This window comes from Aulonocara stuartgranti (genome assembly GCF_965226115.1).
Source record: "Aulonocara stuartgranti genome assembly, chromosome: 13".
Classification (NCBI taxonomy): Eukaryota; Metazoa; Chordata; class Actinopteri; order Cichliformes; family Cichlidae; genus Aulonocara; species Aulonocara stuartgranti.
In genome coordinates, this window is record NC_138949.1 from 12,263,352 (window position 1) to 12,280,554 (window position 17,203).

At 42.5% G+C, this 17,203-nt stretch overlaps 3 protein-coding genes across 6 annotated transcripts in view; 2 read left to right on the forward strand and 1 right to left on the reverse strand.

The window, feature by feature from the left end:
• Positions 1-70: 70 nt before the first annotated feature.
• On the forward strand, positions 71-4,300 carry srd5a2b (steroid-5-alpha-reductase, alpha polypeptide 2b). The gene is made up of 5 exons (XM_082557990.1): positions 71-2,642; positions 3,246-3,409; positions 3,514-3,615; positions 3,687-3,837; positions 3,945-4,300. Exons 1-5 carry the CDS (start codon positions 2,371-2,373, stop codon positions 4,009-4,011), a joined length of 756 nt encoding a protein of 251 aa, XP_082414116.1. The 5' UTR covers positions 71-2,370; the 3' UTR covers positions 4,012-4,300.
• A 3,587-nt stretch (positions 4,301-7,887) lies between these two features.
• On the reverse strand, positions 7,888-12,366 carry mkks (MKKS centrosomal shuttling protein). Its single transcript, XM_082557981.1, has 4 exons — positions 10,956-12,366; positions 10,582-10,763; positions 10,156-10,266; positions 7,888-10,058 (listed from the first exon to the last, which is right to left on the reverse strand). Exons 1-4 carry the CDS (start codon positions 11,929-11,931, stop codon positions 9,630-9,632), a joined length of 1,698 nt encoding a protein of 565 aa, XP_082414107.1. The 5' UTR covers positions 11,932-12,366; the 3' UTR covers positions 7,888-9,629.
• The window catches only part of slx4ip (SLX4 interacting protein), a gene marked incomplete at its 5' end in the record, with an annotated part of 33,543 nt that continues 27,654 nt past the window's right edge, over positions 11,315-17,203 (forward strand). Inside the window, 3 exons of one of the 4 annotated variants that reach the window (XM_082557985.1) lie at positions 11,315-11,377; positions 12,385-12,495; positions 12,673-12,753. In XM_082557985.1, coding sequence (XP_082414111.1) covers positions 12,721-12,753 — 33 coding nt within the window. Of the gene's footprint in view, positions 11,378-11,453; positions 11,542-11,756; positions 11,831-12,375; positions 12,496-12,672; positions 12,754-17,203 lie in introns of those variants that run through there. The other 3 variants (XM_082557983.1, XM_082557984.1, XM_082557982.1) reach the window with 3 other exon arrangements.

The following is a 17,203-nucleotide window of genomic DNA, read 5'->3' on the forward strand; positions in this document are numbered from 1 at the left end:
CACAGAAAACGCACTGATCTCATACATCCATGTAACTTCTCAGTCACTGACTACATTGAAACCAATTATGTTTTTCAATACCAAACACTAATTTTCACCCCAGTTTACCAACTAACAGACATAAGCGAACAATAGGTTTACAGTGCAGCTTCTATAATAGACATCCTGTGCAAACTACATCAGTCATGAAGCAATTTTAAGGCCAATGTCACCAACAGGGGGAGGCAGGTTGCATGTGTTAAGGTTCAAAATTGAGGAGGGAGAGTACAAACCACCCTTGGTCCAGAAGCTCTTGGTCAAACAATGATTTTAATGAATACACACGTGTGGGAAGAACACTCTGTACGCCGACAGCAAGTGATCTCCGACTTACTAAAGCACAAACAATTATTTTATAACATCAGGGTTTGTTTACTGACGCCCCTTCATGCGTCACAGGTACATTTTATACATAGATCAGATCAACACCACAATGACTTTTAACCCAGAAGATCATCTTCTATTTTCATGGCTGGTACTTTCCGTTCTTGTCTTAAAGTGAATTGTTCCTCTTTCTTGTCGAGACATAACTAATCTCTCCTCTAAATAAATCTAACTAATGTGTGTGTATGTGTTGACCTCACATGCTCTTTCTCAATTCACCTGTTGCACTTCTGACCTTTCACTAGACCAGAAGCTCACTGAGACTATGTGTATGTCTTCTACTAAATAAATGTTTTAACCAAGAACCTCTACTAAAACCTTAATATAAAATGATCTGATATATAAGTGTTTTGTAAGCATGTATTGCAATTCCTTCTATGGCTCCAAGTCACTTGCACAATAGATTGTCCGGACATCGCGCCGAACAAAGCTTCCAACCCCCAATTAATTGACCGAGCTCCAACTCTTTAATAAGCACAGATATGCATTGTGTATAAAATAGTCATAACTGCACCTGAAATACAAGGTCAACATAATAACTGTATGCATAACATCTTAAGGCCATCTTAAAGCTATCTGTTACATGGTTAAAGCAATGATCATACTGCAGATTATATTATGCTGGTCAAATACTTTTTGTTCATCCCCACACATGACAACACTAGTGTGTTTATTTTGGGAGGTAAAATATGTGAGGACTTCAATAGTCAAGTTTTTGTTTCAGATAGGAACCGATTCCACTTTGTGGTCATTTTCAAGGCTATAGTTTGAGTTGGTGTTAAATTGTACTGTTATACTGAGAATTATTTGTTATTTAGCCCATTCTTACTAATGGAGAGATGGTGGACAGAATATTACAAACACTAATCTGAAACTCTTTCAGCACCAATTGATCATTAAGTTCTTTTTCAAATAGGAAGGACACATTCTGGAGCAGTTTTACTACACTATAAGGTTTCCAAAATGTACCTATTAAAAAGGCAGCCGATTGTGCTTGTGTGTATTTGCACAAAACTACTACAGATTGTGTTGCTTTTTAAGTCTACCTTGCTTTATAGTACATATTTCTACTAGTTTTTTTTACATATTTGACCACTGAACTCAAATTTCCTTTTTTTTTTAAAGAAAATGTGTCTATATAAGTGCTGTAGCTGTGACTTGACTAATGAACTCGGATGCTAGATAGCTGCTGCTGGTTCCTTACTCATGCCATTTTCCCACCAGAAGCATTTGATCAGTTGTAGAAGGAGTCATAGTACAAGTTGAAGTTAACAAGAATTCTAACCACCAATGCTAAGTCTTTAGTTACCCTTCACTTTTTAATTAACTTGGTTGGTTGATTATTTCTTTGTTGTAACCTTGCTTCTGGGCAATAAATCTTGTACCGTTCAAAAGCCTGTTTATTTCCCCTTAAATGGTCCCACATTCGTGGAGATGCATTTGAGGCTGAATACTTCAAATGATTAATTTCAGTACTATATTCATACCGAGTTGAACATACCAAAAAAATGAACTTTTTGTGCAAATGCATATCATATATATCATCTGATCACTGAACTCTGAAGCTAGGTACATTTATATAATCTATAATCAGGATTATAATCTGGACTTTGACTTGTGGTGGTTTTGAGCACTTTGGTTACCTCTCATACTCAAACTTGTGGTGACTCTTTTCATGTGTGTTACAGCTTTTGGAAATGTGACAGTTTAACATCAAAATGTCTTCCAAGACAGAGAAGGCTAATCGAGACATTGCCTCTAGCAATGTTTGTACCTACGCTCTGAAAGCTCAACCTGTCAACAGCCTGATGAACACACACACCTCTTTCTTTATTTTGGGAGGAGTCTGCAAGGCGGTTTACATCCATTGAGCTTCATACATATGCTTAGTTCGCGAGTGGAAACGGTCACAGCAGTTTTTACCGGCTGAGGCGAACACTTGCCAGGATGCACTGCCATCAGGACTTGGTGAGCTTTCTCAGCTGTGGACTTATTCTGGCAGGAGTTTGGCACCTGGTTTATCACAGGAAGTCACAGAGCTCCTATGGACGCTACATGGCATGCCCTCCTGCTAGAATGGTTCCTGCTAGACTAGCCTGGTTCCTTCAGGAGATGCCGGCTTTCATCATCCCTCTACTTTTAATACTCACCACGCACAAATCCACAATTATGGGGAAGTACCTGCTGCTAGCGACCTTTTGCGTGCACTACTTTCAAAGGTAAAAGCAGAAAAACAAGTCAGCTTTGTGCCATTTGCTATGCATGTGAAGGGAACAGGGAACATGTATTCACGACAGTAAACAGTCGTGAATACATGTATTCCTATTTACAATATTCCTATTTAATCTTTCCAACATAAGTGATCAACTTTGATGTTATTTAAAAAAAGGAAAGTTAAAATCCCTCCTCTCTAACAGTTTGTCTTTTCTATTTTACATAAAACAACAAAGACGTGGCGTAATCATCTTTTAGCTGCTGGATGTACATTACGTATTGAGACATTTAGTGAAAGCAAGAGACAAAATTTCAGATGGGGACCTAAAAAGCAAAAGAAAAAAACAAAAGGAGGTTTGAAAAGGATTTTTCCTGCTGCTATAATTCAAAACAACACTCTGAGGAATGCTTTCCTAACCTCCCATGAAGAGTGGAGCTTAGTGGCACCATTTTAGTTTTCACCTTAATGCCAAATCATTTATACAGTGTGCTTCCAGTGGATTGTAAAAACACAGCTTTTTCTGCATCTACCAGCATGGAAAAAATGTACCATTATCCCCGTCTTTTGCCACCCCTGCTGCATCTACCATTTTGTTCCCCAATCATAGAACATTTGTGTACTCGCTATTGATGAAAGGAAAGCCTTCCCCGCTGAGTGTGATGGTGACAGCGGGTTTGTTCTGCTCTCTAAATGGTTTCCTGCAAGGACACTACCTGCTGCATTGTGCCCAGTTTGATGATGAGTGGTTTACGGGCTATCGCTTTAAAATTGGTAAGTGGAATATTTACTCTTTGGATGTGAAAGTCAGAATCTAATTGTGCTTTTTTTTATGTCTCATATACTGAGAATTCTTTTTTTGTTGTTGTTGTTTTCAGGTTTACTGCTGTTTTACATCGGCATGGCCATTAATATTCACAGCGACTTTATTCTATGCAACTTGAGGAAACCAAAGGAAGTAATATACAAGATTCCTACTGGTAAGAGACAGATTAGTGACCAAACTCCCACTGTGCTTGTATTAACCTGCAGTCTACTTAATCTCCTGCAGGAGGTCTGTTTGAATATGTGTCTGGTGCCAACTACTTAGGGGAGATTGTGGAGTGGTTTGGATACGCTGTAGCCACCTGGTCTTTTCCAGCACTCTCATTCGCTCTGTTTACCCTCTGCTTCATTGGACCAAGAGCCTACTACCATCACAGGTGCCTAAGATATTGATGTGAAGGAGTCCTGACACAAATACTAACCCCTCAACTAAGGATTTTACCCACATGCTGTTTCTAAACCGTTGTTGTTTCTTCTGTTGCAGGTTTTATCTTGAGAAATTCAAAGACTATCCCAAGTTTCGAAAGGCTTTAGTTCCTTTTATCTTCTGAGGGAAAACATTCATGTATTGCAAAAAACTGTTTACCGTGGTCTATAACATGTTATACAACATTGTTATTAGTGAGGCCTTAACGTGGAATAGTCTAGTTAGCTTGGTTTAGTTAGTGTTTGTATTTAAGAAGGTAACAAGGTGAAGTGTATCAATAGTATTTGCAGCTTGTGAAATTTATGCATGATGTATTAATAAATGTATTTGTCTTGTTTATTACTGATACTCATACAACCGAGTTTCCAAAAGTCAGGAATGCTGTTTGAAATTAAATCAAATGTAAGAATCCACTGATTACCAATTTTACCAATCTTGCTTCAAAACTGCTGGTGCCATAATTTTTGGGACAATTTCACAGCTTTTGTAATTTTGTGTCCGTAGACCATCACAGTGGGATTAAAACTAAACAAAAAGATGTTAGTTTCAACTCAAATGGTGTAACAGCAATAGGACCATAGCCCACCATTTTCAGTTGTTGTGAAAGTAACTGGAAACTTAACAGACAGCCGGTTTCAATTGGCCAGGTGAGACCAGTTCTGTCATTATTCTGTGACAAATGAGATAGAGATTTGGAGTCGATCCAGTTGTTGAATTTTACATTGGAACTTAACATGAGGTCTAAAGACATGTTGATGCAAGTGAGGCCCTCATGAGGCTGAAAAAAGGAAAGTATAAATTAAAAACAAACCTCTCTGTTTAAGAATGTACCAGCAAAATGAAAAGCCCACAGAAGGCAATTACAGTATGTGATGGCAAATTCCTTCTTTGATTAAGAAAAACAACTTCTCCACCAGTGGAAATGTGCCACTAGTATTTAATGAAGTAGCAGGATGAACTGTGAAGCGTACAGGTCAATACTCTCTGCTCCAACTCAGCCAGATGTTGCAAAACTGATAGGAGACCCTTTCGCAGTGCAAATGGAAAATAACCCAGAGGCTACTGCCAAAGAAAGACAAGAGTTTCTCAAGGCAAAGACATGGGATATTCTTCAATGGGCAAGTCAGTGACTTGATCTCAACCCAACAAAGCGTGCTTTTCAGTTACTGAAGACAAGACTGAAGGCAGAAAGTCCCACAAACATGCAGGAACTGGCTGCACTGAAGGCCTGGCAGACTATTGATGTTGCCTAAGACTGTTTGTGAGCCACGGTTCAAATTCAAAGACTATCCCAACTTTCGAAAGGCTTTGTCCATAGGCTCTAGACTTCAAGCAGCCATTGACTACACTGGCTACAAAGAATTTTTATCCAAGTTTTAAAAACAATCTTTATAATTAAAAATTTATATAAGTATATATATAACCTCTTGAATTAAAGCTGAATATATGCACATCTGTCACATTTGATTAAAAATCTACTTCGTTGGTTTACAGAGGAAGCATTACAAAAACTAATGGACCTAACTACAAGGCTCCAAAAAAACCCCCCAAACTTTAAAGTTACACTTTTTAAAATCAGAATACAGCATCAAGTCAGTGAATCGTCTGGGATATTGAGCTGGTCAGTTCAGTAGCAGAGGGGGTTGTTAATCAGTTTCTTCATCAGTTTCCTCTTTGATGTTAATGATATTAACGACAGGTGCACTAGATGGGCAACAATGAGACGAGCCCCAAAACAGGAATGGTTTTACACGTGGAGGACACTGACATTTTCGCCTTTTCTGTTTTGCATTTGGCTTAGAGTCAGAGTCACTACTGGTAGCACGAGGCAATACCTGATACCAGAAGGTTTGCTGGGTTTCCCATCACGGTCTCAAGAGCACGGAGGAGATTCCAGGGGACAGGCTCTGGGAGAGCTGGACAGCTGTGCATGTAAAAGGTCCTTAACACATCAGCAGGACCGGTATCTGCTCCTTTGTGCAAGGAGGAACAGGATGATCACTGTCAGAGCTACAAAATGACCTCCAGCAGGACACTCATGAGGGTGGTCTAAGGGCCTGATGTCCTCTAGTGGGCCCTGTGCTCACTGCCTGGCACCGTGGAGCAGATTAGCATTTGCCATAGAAAACCAGAATTGACAGGTCCACCACTAGTGACCTGTGCTTTTCACAGATGAGAACAGGTTCACCCTGAGCACATATGACAGATGTGAAAGGGTCTGGAGAAGCCGTGGAGAATGTAATGCTGCCTTTAACATGTGGGTGGGTGGGTGAGTGATGGTCTGGAGAGGCATATCCACTGAGGGGTACACAGACCTTTACAGGCTAGCCAACGACACCATGACTGCCATTGGTACCAGAATGAACTCCATGGACCCACTGTCAGAACCTATGCTGGTGCAGTGAGTCCTGGGTTCCTCCTGATGGATAACAATGCCCAGCCTCATGTGGTGAGAGTAAGGAGAGTGTCAGGGTACTCGGTCTCCTGACCCAGCATGTTAATTCTTTGTGATTTTTTGTATTATTGTACTTGTGTGAGTTATTCTATGGTTTCTAGTTTTGATCCCTTGTCCTTCATGTTTCTCTGTGTCCCCTCTGTTCTGTGTAAGTCTGTGTCTGCATGTTTGAGTTTCCCTCTGTGGCTTTCGGTTCTTAGAGCCCTCTGCCTTAGGTTTACGTCTCTGTGTTTCTTAGTTGCTGTCTCCACCGTGTCAAGTTCGCGTCTCTGTGTCTTACTTCCTGTTTTACTTTGAAGGTCCGTGTCTTATGTGAATGTGTTCAGGTTACGCTTCCTTGTCTCGTCAGTTCTGATTTCCCCCAGCTGTGCTCTCCTTCTGTGTCTCATTCCCCTCATTACTTCCCAATGTATTTAAACCCTGTGTTTCTCTTAGTCAGTGTCGCCCCTCATGCCGTGTGGATCTCCCTGTGAGTTTAGTGTGTTATTCCCCAGTTTAGTTTACTTTGTATGCTCGTTTTTCTGTGACCAGCAGATAAAGCTGTGGTTTTGAGTTCATCCCTCGAGTCTGTGAGTCCTGCATTTTGAGTCCCCATCTCTTGCCTGCCACACAGCGTTTTATGACAGAACGACGCGACCAGACATGGACTCCGCAGGCTCCGCCCGGGAAATTGATTTGGTCCGCATCCAAGGTCTGGTAGAGCGGATTTCCCACACTGATGATGTTCGGGCTGTGACTGTAGGAATCAAAGCCATTGAAGCCATCCTCGAGAGGAACCCCCACTTTGGTCAACTCGGAGGATTTATGGACTCAATAAACATGGTGCGCGAGGCCCGGGAGGTACTGCAAGCCCGAGAGTTAGCTATTCTCGCCCGCTCCCGGTATTCAGCACCGAAGCCACCAGCGCTGCAGCAGCAGATGGAGCTCTCTGCAATGCAGCAGCGGCCATTAAAGCGCAAGGGGGTTGTTAAATCAGATTATTAATCCCGAGACTGTTTTTCCAAAAGCTGCATTTTTCAGGTCCCCGGGGGGTTTGTGTGTTTCCGTTGAGCCTGAAGACAAAATAACGAGCACTGCGAAAGAGCTCTAGGTTTGCGCCCACAAGGACAGATTCTATGGCAATTCCTGAGACTGCTACGCTCTCCAAGGCTTCCCCAGAAGCTGAGTTTGTAATTTCATCTGAATCTGGACCCCTGGAGACAACAGAATCCACTCAGCCTGTGACTATTGACGGTTTCTTGGCTTACTCAGAGCAGGAAATAAATACCTCCAAGACTGTTTTTCCCGAGACTGCTCTAGCCCAAAGTGAAGCTCACTTAGCTGCCTGGCCTACTGAAGCTCCATTCTCACCTCAGCTATCACTCCAGCCTCCTACATTGCCTTTAGGCCAGTCTGCTATTCATTGTTCAATTCAACCTTTAGTTCGGCCACTTGTAAATGGCCTGGCCTGTATTTATATAGCGCTTTACTAGTCCCTAAGGACCCCAAAGCGCTTTACATAACCAGTCATCCACCCATTCACACACACATTCACACACTGGTGATGGCAAGCTACATTGTAGCCACAGCCACCCTGGGGCGCACTGACAGAGGTGAGGCTGCCGGACACTGGCGCCACCGGGCCCTCTGACCACCACCAGTAGGCAACGGGTGAAGTGTCTTGCCCAAGGACACAATCCATAGCTCAATTACCCATTCAGTCCATTGCTCATGTGCCTAGTCAGTTCCGAGCTCAGTCTCTTGCGTCGCCACCAGTTCAGTTCCCCGTAGCACTTCACTACACTCAGCCAGTCAGGCTGCTACTCAGTCAGTCATTCAACCTATAGCCCTGCCATTAATGCACTCTGTAGCTGAGCCGTTAGCCGCCCGGCCCGCAGCCAATTCAGCCACTCCTCCACTCGTTACACCTCCACCACAACCGTCACTGCAGTTCCCGGTTCAGTTTCCTGCAGCTCAGCTGTCCCCAGTGCAGTCTCCCTTAGCACAGTCATCCACTCAACCACCAGCTCCACTTTCTCCCCAACCGTCACTACTACCTCTAGCTCAGTTTCCTGTGCAGTCACCCCTAGTTCATTCTCCTGTGAAGTCATCAACTCCACCACCCACTCCACTCTCACCACCACCGTTACTACAGACATTAGTTCAGTCCCCTGTGCCAGTGCAGACGCCCTCAGTTCTGTCTCCCGTGCAGTCATCTACTTCACCACCATTAGTAGCTCAGCTCCCCATGTCTCCAGTAGCTCAGCTTGCACCTGAACCACTAGCCCAGTCCCCTGTAGCAGTTCAGTCTTCTGGTCAGCTTAACATTCAGCCAGGGGTCCCAATGCCCTCTGGTTCTACACCGGCTCCTGCTGGAAGCTCGGATGAGTCCATCCAGCACTCCGTGGCTCCCACGCCGCCACCCGCCTCGTCCGCTGGGGGTTCTGGTGAGCCCGGCTCTGTCACCTGTGCCACCCGCCTGGTCGCCCCCGACCGTTTGACTTATGAACTTTTGTGCCGGCGACCTCCGGGTCGGCCCCCTGACTTACTATTGAACTGTTCTTTGTGCGCCGGTGTTTTCTGTGCACGTGTTGTTTTTGGACTCCTGGTGCTCCTGTTTTGTTTTGCCACACAGCGTTTTATGACAGAGTTCCTAGAGAACAAAGTAACTGATGTTGCTGACTGGCACCCACACTTGCCTGACTTAAATCCAATAGAACACCTCTGGGAACACCTCTAATGACAGGAGCTCAATGATGCCCTGCTCCAGATCTGCGAGGAGATCCACCCCAGGACACCATCCGTCATCTCATTAAGGGCATATGCAGACGTTGTCAGGCATGCATGTGGGGGCCACACAAACTACTTACTAGTATTTTGAGTTGCTTTAATGACATTTCTGCAAAATGGACTAGCCTGAAGTATCAATGTTTCATTTTTATTTATGGGGTGTCTTTGAATTCAGCCCTCTGCAAGTTGATAATTTTCATTTCCATCCAACAACATGGTATCTCTTTATTGCTAACACATTACCCAGTCCAAATTACTATAAATGCCCAGCATGATTCCTTTCCCCATACACATCAGATGTGTTTTCAGCATAGTTAAACATTAATGCTACCTTCACAGATATAAGTTACCCATGTACTAATGTACCCCAGTGCCAGCATGGGTTTTTAAATGATATGCAAAAGGACTCCCTACTGTCTAAGCTCTTTTTTTTTAATTTGAAACCAAAAAGGCAGCATTCAGTCCCCATTTTAAACCCACAAACCAGAATTCCACACTACACAAAAAAATCTGTTCCGCTAATTCATATCTTGAATTATATATTTAACATCCAGAGCAAGATTAGCAGTTTCCACAGCAACTTGCAATGCGCTGAGTTTAGCTGTGAAGGAGTCTAGTACACGTGGCTGCACACGAGTGTCTTTAAACACCGGTGATGGACAGAAATCTGAATATTTAGTGTTTAGATAAGTCCACTTCTTACTTGGGCTACTTTGTACCAAACCGCAGCCACAGAAGCCCAAACTTTCCTCCATGGTTTCTTTGATGGCATCTGCAGGGAGCATCCAGCGATGAGCATGAGTCAGATCAATTAAAGAACTCCCACCATCGTGCTCCAGCGCTCGAGCTGCAGACTCCAGAGCACAGCAGAATAGCTCCACACCAAGAAGGTACTCTGTCTGTGAGCACATTAATACCGATGCAGTCTCTGGTACCTCACTCTTGCTCTAAGAAAAAAATATGGCATCATGAAGGCATGTCATTGTGAAAGACACGTGAAATCAATAAAACTGGGGTAAGTGAAGACCAAATACTGGATCTCACCTTGTGTCTAACATAAGCAGCCAAGTTTGTCTCAGTACAGCCACCCCCAACCAAGGCAAATGGTTCCCTTAGAGTGAGCCTCAGTACATGTTCTGCCGTCTGGCACACCACCTTTAGCACAAACACATCAGGAAGTGACCCCTTTGTCACATTTACATGACAATAATGGGTATTCCATGACTGTGTTAAAAACGTATATTTTCTGAAGAAATTTGATCTCTCAATGGACGAACACTAAAACATTTACTTTGTGGGAAAATCCATTACTGACTTCTCATTTATTGAACTAACATACAGCAGGAATTGTAAATCTTAGCGATAGGGAGTCTTATGAGTGGAATCTACGTTGTTTCAGGCAATATGTCTCTCCATCCATCATTAACTCCAGAAGCCAACAGTACAGCTTTAACACCCACTTTATCTTACCTTCAGCTCATTTAACATGGTCTGGTTCCTGTGGCAGAGGATCATTGTGCAGATCGCAGACTCCCCAAGAGGGAATAAATGCAGCATTGTCTTGGATCCAAAGTGCTTTATACAGAGATCCCTCGCCTTCCCGTAGGTCTTGGGTGGGATTGTGGTATGTAATGTGGCCACAGGTTGAGCCCCTATTTGTAAAAGGTATGCAAAAAAACAAAACAAACAAACAAAAAAACCCCCCACCATAAATACAACACAAGTATATTCCACTCGGACAGTAGATAGATAATTACAGTAGTGCAGTGAGCTGAATTGAAAAACAAATAAAGCTATTGGTGTTTAACTGGTGCTTGTATGTATGGCATGATTTTGCAGCCCACCTGTCAGCTGAGTAAGTGGCTCCATAAGAGCAATTCCCAGTCTCTCTACCACTATGACACCATGACTCCTGAGATATTGCTGCAAAACTGGGTGGATGACCTTCTGGCACATGAAGAGCTTCACTTCATCATTAATCACCTGTCTGCCAAGCTCCAGAAGTTGACCCAGGATCTGTGAGTCTGTGTCTACATCCGGGTGGGCCTCAATTACTCCATCTCCTAGTTCAGAAATGTCCCCAGCAAGAGACGCACTGAAAAGCACAACACTGAGGGGATTTAAAGGTTTGTCTTCCTCACTCAGGCCATCAGGCATCTCCACCAATAAACCTGGAAGCACTTCAGAGCTTAGCACAGAATGACCTTCTACAGGAACAGTCACTATTCTGCCAAAACTGACTATACCTGGACTGCTGCAGGGAACGGTGAGCAAAAAAGCTTGCACAGCCAGTTTGCTAATGTGAAGCGTCTCGGGCTCTGTTAGTACACATGCGGGTTTGCTGGAGATAACACTGCGAGCTAACGTGATCAAGTTCTGAGTGCTGCAGAAGTCGAGCTTCACTCTACAACCACAGTCTTCTCGTTGAAGGTAGCTGGTACACAGAGCGAGCAGGTAGTTGTTCACTCTGATAGCCACGCTTTCCCTGAGAGCAGACTTTTTGATTTGTTCAATAAGAGAAAGGCATAAGACAGCTGCAAACAAACCGCAGTCGCTGAAGCGAGAGACGTGGTTGAGGATGGAGGTTTTTATGAGATTGATAAAAGGCTGCGAGGAGGAAACGGATGAAAGAAGAACCGAGGAGGCAGAGGTGGTCACGACGTGTCCTCCAATGTTGTTGTGAACTTGTTTCAGTCTACCTGTGGGACCGAAACAAGACGTTAGTATCTGTTTCAGCAGGTGAAGCTTGCTGCAAATATCAGTGTTGTCCAGTGGCATATCAGTGCAAACAGATGGAGATTTCTTGCTGAGTCGAGACATGACCGAAGCACATTTAACATTGTTAAGGTAGACAGTACCAACATACGGCAAATCGGCAGTGATACGTGTTAGCAATGATAGAATAGTGATGCTCGTAGCATTGCCTGACCAAATTGTGTTTTAAAAGAACGGGGAACAGTTGCAGATTAATTTATTAAATCCAACCAAAACCACCACTACCTTATTGTAGGGTCTAACATTTGATGCCATACATATTTAGATGTAATTTGACAGTGTGTAGTTTGAGAGATTGACAAAGGCGTTGTACAGACACAACTCGTTTCCATGGTAGCAACACAGCGCTTGGCCAAGCTGCGGTCCTACTCGAGAAACCGTCGCTTGCCTCTAGTACCGGCTTTTCATAAGGAATAAACCAACTAAAAGCGAATTTACGAGTCTTTATGTAGAAGAGTAGTTGTCTATCTCTATTATTATTATTTTTTTATGCAAAAGGCATACAGTGAAACGTCCCACGCACAATGCGCTCAGTTATTGGACTACAAATTGAAGGTGACGTCATCTCCGGTCGCCCGGCTGTTGAAGAATCATTCAAAACTGTTGGCGGTATGAAGCTCTGGTTAACTTTAATATACTTATATGTTTTATGTCTAACGAACTTATATGTTATTATTTTACTTTATTATAACACTTGTTATGTTTTTGTAATTGTTGACGGTGGCCGTTTGTCGTACGAGCGTAACAAATAAAGAAATCTGTCTCTGTTGTCTTCAAAAAATACAGGTAATAGCTGCCCACCGTGCACTTACTCTAGTGAAGCTAACTGAATTCATGAGAATGGCTCCTATCAAACTTGTCATTAAGGTAAGTGAAACGATATACCCAGTACACGAATTCGTGCGGTGCTGCGTTGAATTAACATACTGTATATTATATTTGTTGATGATGAATGAATAAAACGAGGTAGAGAAGGGTGTGTGGATGGAGGACAGTACAGATCAGGAAGTACAGATGATTAGTAAAGAGGAAGTGAGGGCGGCTGTGAAGAAGTTAAAATTATCGTAAGACTCATTTGCGGAATATTTGTAGCAGTATGAGCAGTACTGTTTTAATTACTGGGATACTGCAGACACAGGAAGAAATCTACAAAACAATGTAGGCTTGAAGAGAATGCAGGGTAGGATCCCAAAGGAATAAATGTTGATTATTTTGTTGACAATAGGACATATAGGCTAAACCATACACTAGAACAGGCAAACACCGAACAGGTCTCTGCATTTATGTAATCCACCAAAACCTGTTGAACACGTGCCAATCCTTTGCATTAAGTTTGAGTGAAAAAGAAGAGAATCAGTGGCTTTGTTGAAGGACAGAAATTACAGTTTTACACTGAGGAATTTGTTACTGAAATTAAACAATTTTCTATTTAAATATCTTGAATTAGATGATTGATGCTAGTCTCCTGTCCACATTCCAGTCCACTAGGTGGCAGTAATGCACCTGTAAATTGGTTTGCCAACTTACAGGTGCATTACTGCATTGAAGAAAAAGCTACAAGAGGATGAAGAGTGGAAAAGCAGTTGGTTCAAATGACTTGCCTTTGGCGGCATAGAGATATCTATATGAGATGGAAGCATGTGATAGGATGCCAAGGAAGGAACTGTGTTATTGCACGAGGAAGTTAGAAGTGGCAGAGAAGTATTTGAGGGTAGTATAGAACATATATGAGGACACCAAGATGATAGTGAGGTGTGCAGTATGAGTGACAGATAGGCTCTGCGTGAGCCCATCCTTTTTGCTGTTGTGATGGACAGCTGAAATGAGATCTGGCAGGAGTCTCAGTGAACTGTCATTTTCACAGATGACTGTGATCTTTAGTAAGAGTAGGGAGCAGGTGGAGCCTGGGGAGATGGAGGTGTGTTCAGGAGAGTAGAGGAATGAAACTCATTAGAACCAAGAAAGAATACATGTGTGTGAATAAGAGGGAGATGGGTGAAGATGCAAGGAGTAGAGGTACTGAAGGCACATGAGTTTAAATATCTGGGAACAACCATCCAAAGCAATGCACAATGCAGAAGAGAGGTGAAGAAGAGAGTGCAGGTAGAGTGGAGCAGGTCAGAGGTGATTTGTGGGAAAGGGATAGCAGCAAGACTGAAATGGAAAGTTTACAAGATGGTAGTAAGACCTGCTATGATGTATGGTTTGGAGATGGCATTGACAAAAAGACAGGAGGAGGAGCTGGAGGTAGCAGAATTGAGGAAGTTCACATTGGTACTAATCAGGATGGACAGAATTCGAGATGAGTAGTTTGGAGAAACAGAGGGCCAAGTCTGTGCATGTGTGCAGATGATGGATAGTGGATATGTTGAGGAAATGATGTTTGCTATGGAGCCCCCAGGCAGGATGAAAATAGATATACAGAGAAGATGAATGAATGTGAAGGAAGACATGAAGATGGTTGGTGTGAAAGAGAAAGATGCTAAGGATATGGTGAGATGTAGGCAGATGGTTAGTTGTGGGAGCGCGTAAAGAGATCAGCTGAAATAAGAAGGAGATAATATATATTTGTTAAATTAAAGAACATTGCGCTCCCATGTTCAGCTGCGCAACAGCAGTTGTACCTCAAGGTGCTTTACATAGTATGGTAAAGACAGAGTTTGAAATTCTTATCAACACTCATTTTAAAAGCCTGCATCTCTGATGGTGCATTAATGTCTGTGGGCTTGCCAGCTAACACATCTGGAATACACTCTCATCCAGATGATGATTTTTTCAGGGAAGGCCTTGCATATTTCAGCAATACAATGCTAAAGCATGTACTGGATCTATTACAACAGCATGGCTTCACAGTAGAAGAGTCTCAATGCTGAACTGGTCTGGCTGTATTCCAAACCTTTCACCAGTTAGAAAGATTTGACAGAATGAAAAATAGAAAAAGGAAGACGCAAGACTTTTGAGCAACTAGAATCCTGTATCAGATAAGAATGGGATAATGTTCCTCTCCTAAAAGCTCAGCATCTGACCTCCTCAGTTTACAGATATTTACGTTATTGAAAGAAGAGGACATGCTACGCAGTAGTAAACATGTTGCTGCCATCAAATTCAAAATGACTTTGTTTTTTTCTTGAAATAGTACTACAATTTTCTCAAGTTTAAACATTTGGTATGTTTTCCATGTTCTCTTGTAAATAAAATGGGGAATTATAAGATTGCAGATCATTGAATTCTGCTTTTATTAACATTTTATACAGTGTCCCAGATATTTTGGAATTGGGTCTGTAACTCTAATTGAAGTACATTTGCTGAGAGCTTTCCCAGTAAACTTTGCTCAGGGCTATAAAGCTGTTTATAGCTTATTTCAGCGTCTTGTCAACAAGTACTTGCCATATGTATTTGGGAAATATTTTGCTTCTAAGAAGCTGTTTTGTGTTTTTCACTCACCACAAAATGCATTTTTCTGATGTAAGATGCACACAAGGTACCAAGCGACGAGATGAATATGCTTTCTTTTCAAACGTTTTTAGCCGTCATGATAAACAGCTCTCTGTGTTTGTGCTACGTCCAAATAGTAGAACAGCTACACAAACTACTTCCAGCAAGTGACATGAGTTTTTATGGTCTGTGCTAAACCTTTGAAAAGCTCTCGTGCAGCCCTGGAAAATATGCAACCCAGCAATACAGCATGTGGTTGTTTTTCTAGCATTTGCTGTATTCCAATTCTGATGTAAAATTTTCTTTCTTTTTTCCCGTCTAAGTAGCACTGTATTTGTCCACAAGAGGGCACTACAGATGCATGTTTCAGCTGCTGTTACACCATGTTACCATGTTGTGGTTCATTCTTTAGAAAAAGTTGGAGTTTCTGGTCACCTTTTGGGAATCTCATGCCTTCCCAAGAGCCTTTTGTTAATGGGCACAACCATACGGCGAAGAGGAAACTCATTCTATGAAAAATCCGAGCTGTTCATCCTCAGTCTGTTGCTCTGACAGAAATAATGCACATCAGATGTTTTTGTTAAGTGCAGGGAAAGCCGTTGGTCTCTCTTTTGTTGATGTTTCATTTATTGAGAGTTTTGGATGAGGGGCTGCAGACATTTTCGCTGATCTCTCACATCCTCCGTAATGCCATGTGTGCCTAGCTGACCAGATATTGCGTTCATTCCCTTTTATTTGTTTCATATGCATGCCTGCATACAGGCTACCCCACCACCCCCCTCGGTTGGATGTGGGAGAGTAAAAACCCTGGAGGTTCACGGAAGGTTCCTTCCCACTGGGCACATAATGATACTGTTGTGTTAGTCTGCCTGAGAAAATCCACACAGCCTCTACCATGCTTAACCAGCTAACCGCAACAAGTATGTTAGAAGGGATCAGACCAAACAATAGCATTCAAGGCTCTGCCTATGGCTTCTCTTTTACAAGACATACAGCACTGCCACCATGTTTTCTTAATGACTGAATTAACTTCTTAGAATAATAAAGAGAAAAAAATCTCCTGGTTTCTGTTTTCACAGATGTTGCTGATTGTGTTTGCCATCTTGCACAGAGAATAAGGTTTATCTGAGAAATTATGATTTTTATGTTCTTGGATTCATTGGGCCATGTTCAGTAGGTTGTTCGGGGTGTTTTATGGTCCTTTCTACTGGGATGTTTTCAAAGCAGCTCCCTCCGTGGTCTGTGGAACTGCAGGAGGTGTTGGTATGCTCCTTCTTAAATAGGCTTAGACCATATAGTGACCTGCCACTTCTCAGACCTCCCGAAAAGGCCCTGTGGGCTAAAAGGCTGATCCACTCAAGTGCATGCTGTGTCTGCCAGGACATTATTGCTACAGAGCCCTGCAATCTGCCTTCTATTAAGAGCATACACCACCAACTTTTTACCCATCTAATGTAGTAAGTTGAGACAGACCAAAGTGTTTTTTTAAGGAATAAAAGATCTGAGTTATCACAGAGCAGTTTAATGTCAGAGGTTTATGTGATGTTTAGTGTTATTGTTGGTCTGGAGATGAGCTCATAACAGACCACACATCGCGGCTCTGAACAAAAATTATTGCATTTTCTTCTTGGAAACATTTTTGACACTTTCCATTTTCAAAAAGAGAAAGTGACAAGGATAAAAAAAAAGAGGAAAAAAACGCTTTCATCTCAAAACTGGCCTACATTGCAGTACAGAAATCACATCTCCTAATGAGGCAAAATGCTTCTCAGCTTGCTATTTCTGTCTATCTACCAATTTCTCAGGGATGTGTCTGCCTACACTTTGTTTGCCGAGTGTTACCTGGAGATATTCTTGTCTGTTCTTGCTGCTGGAATTCCTC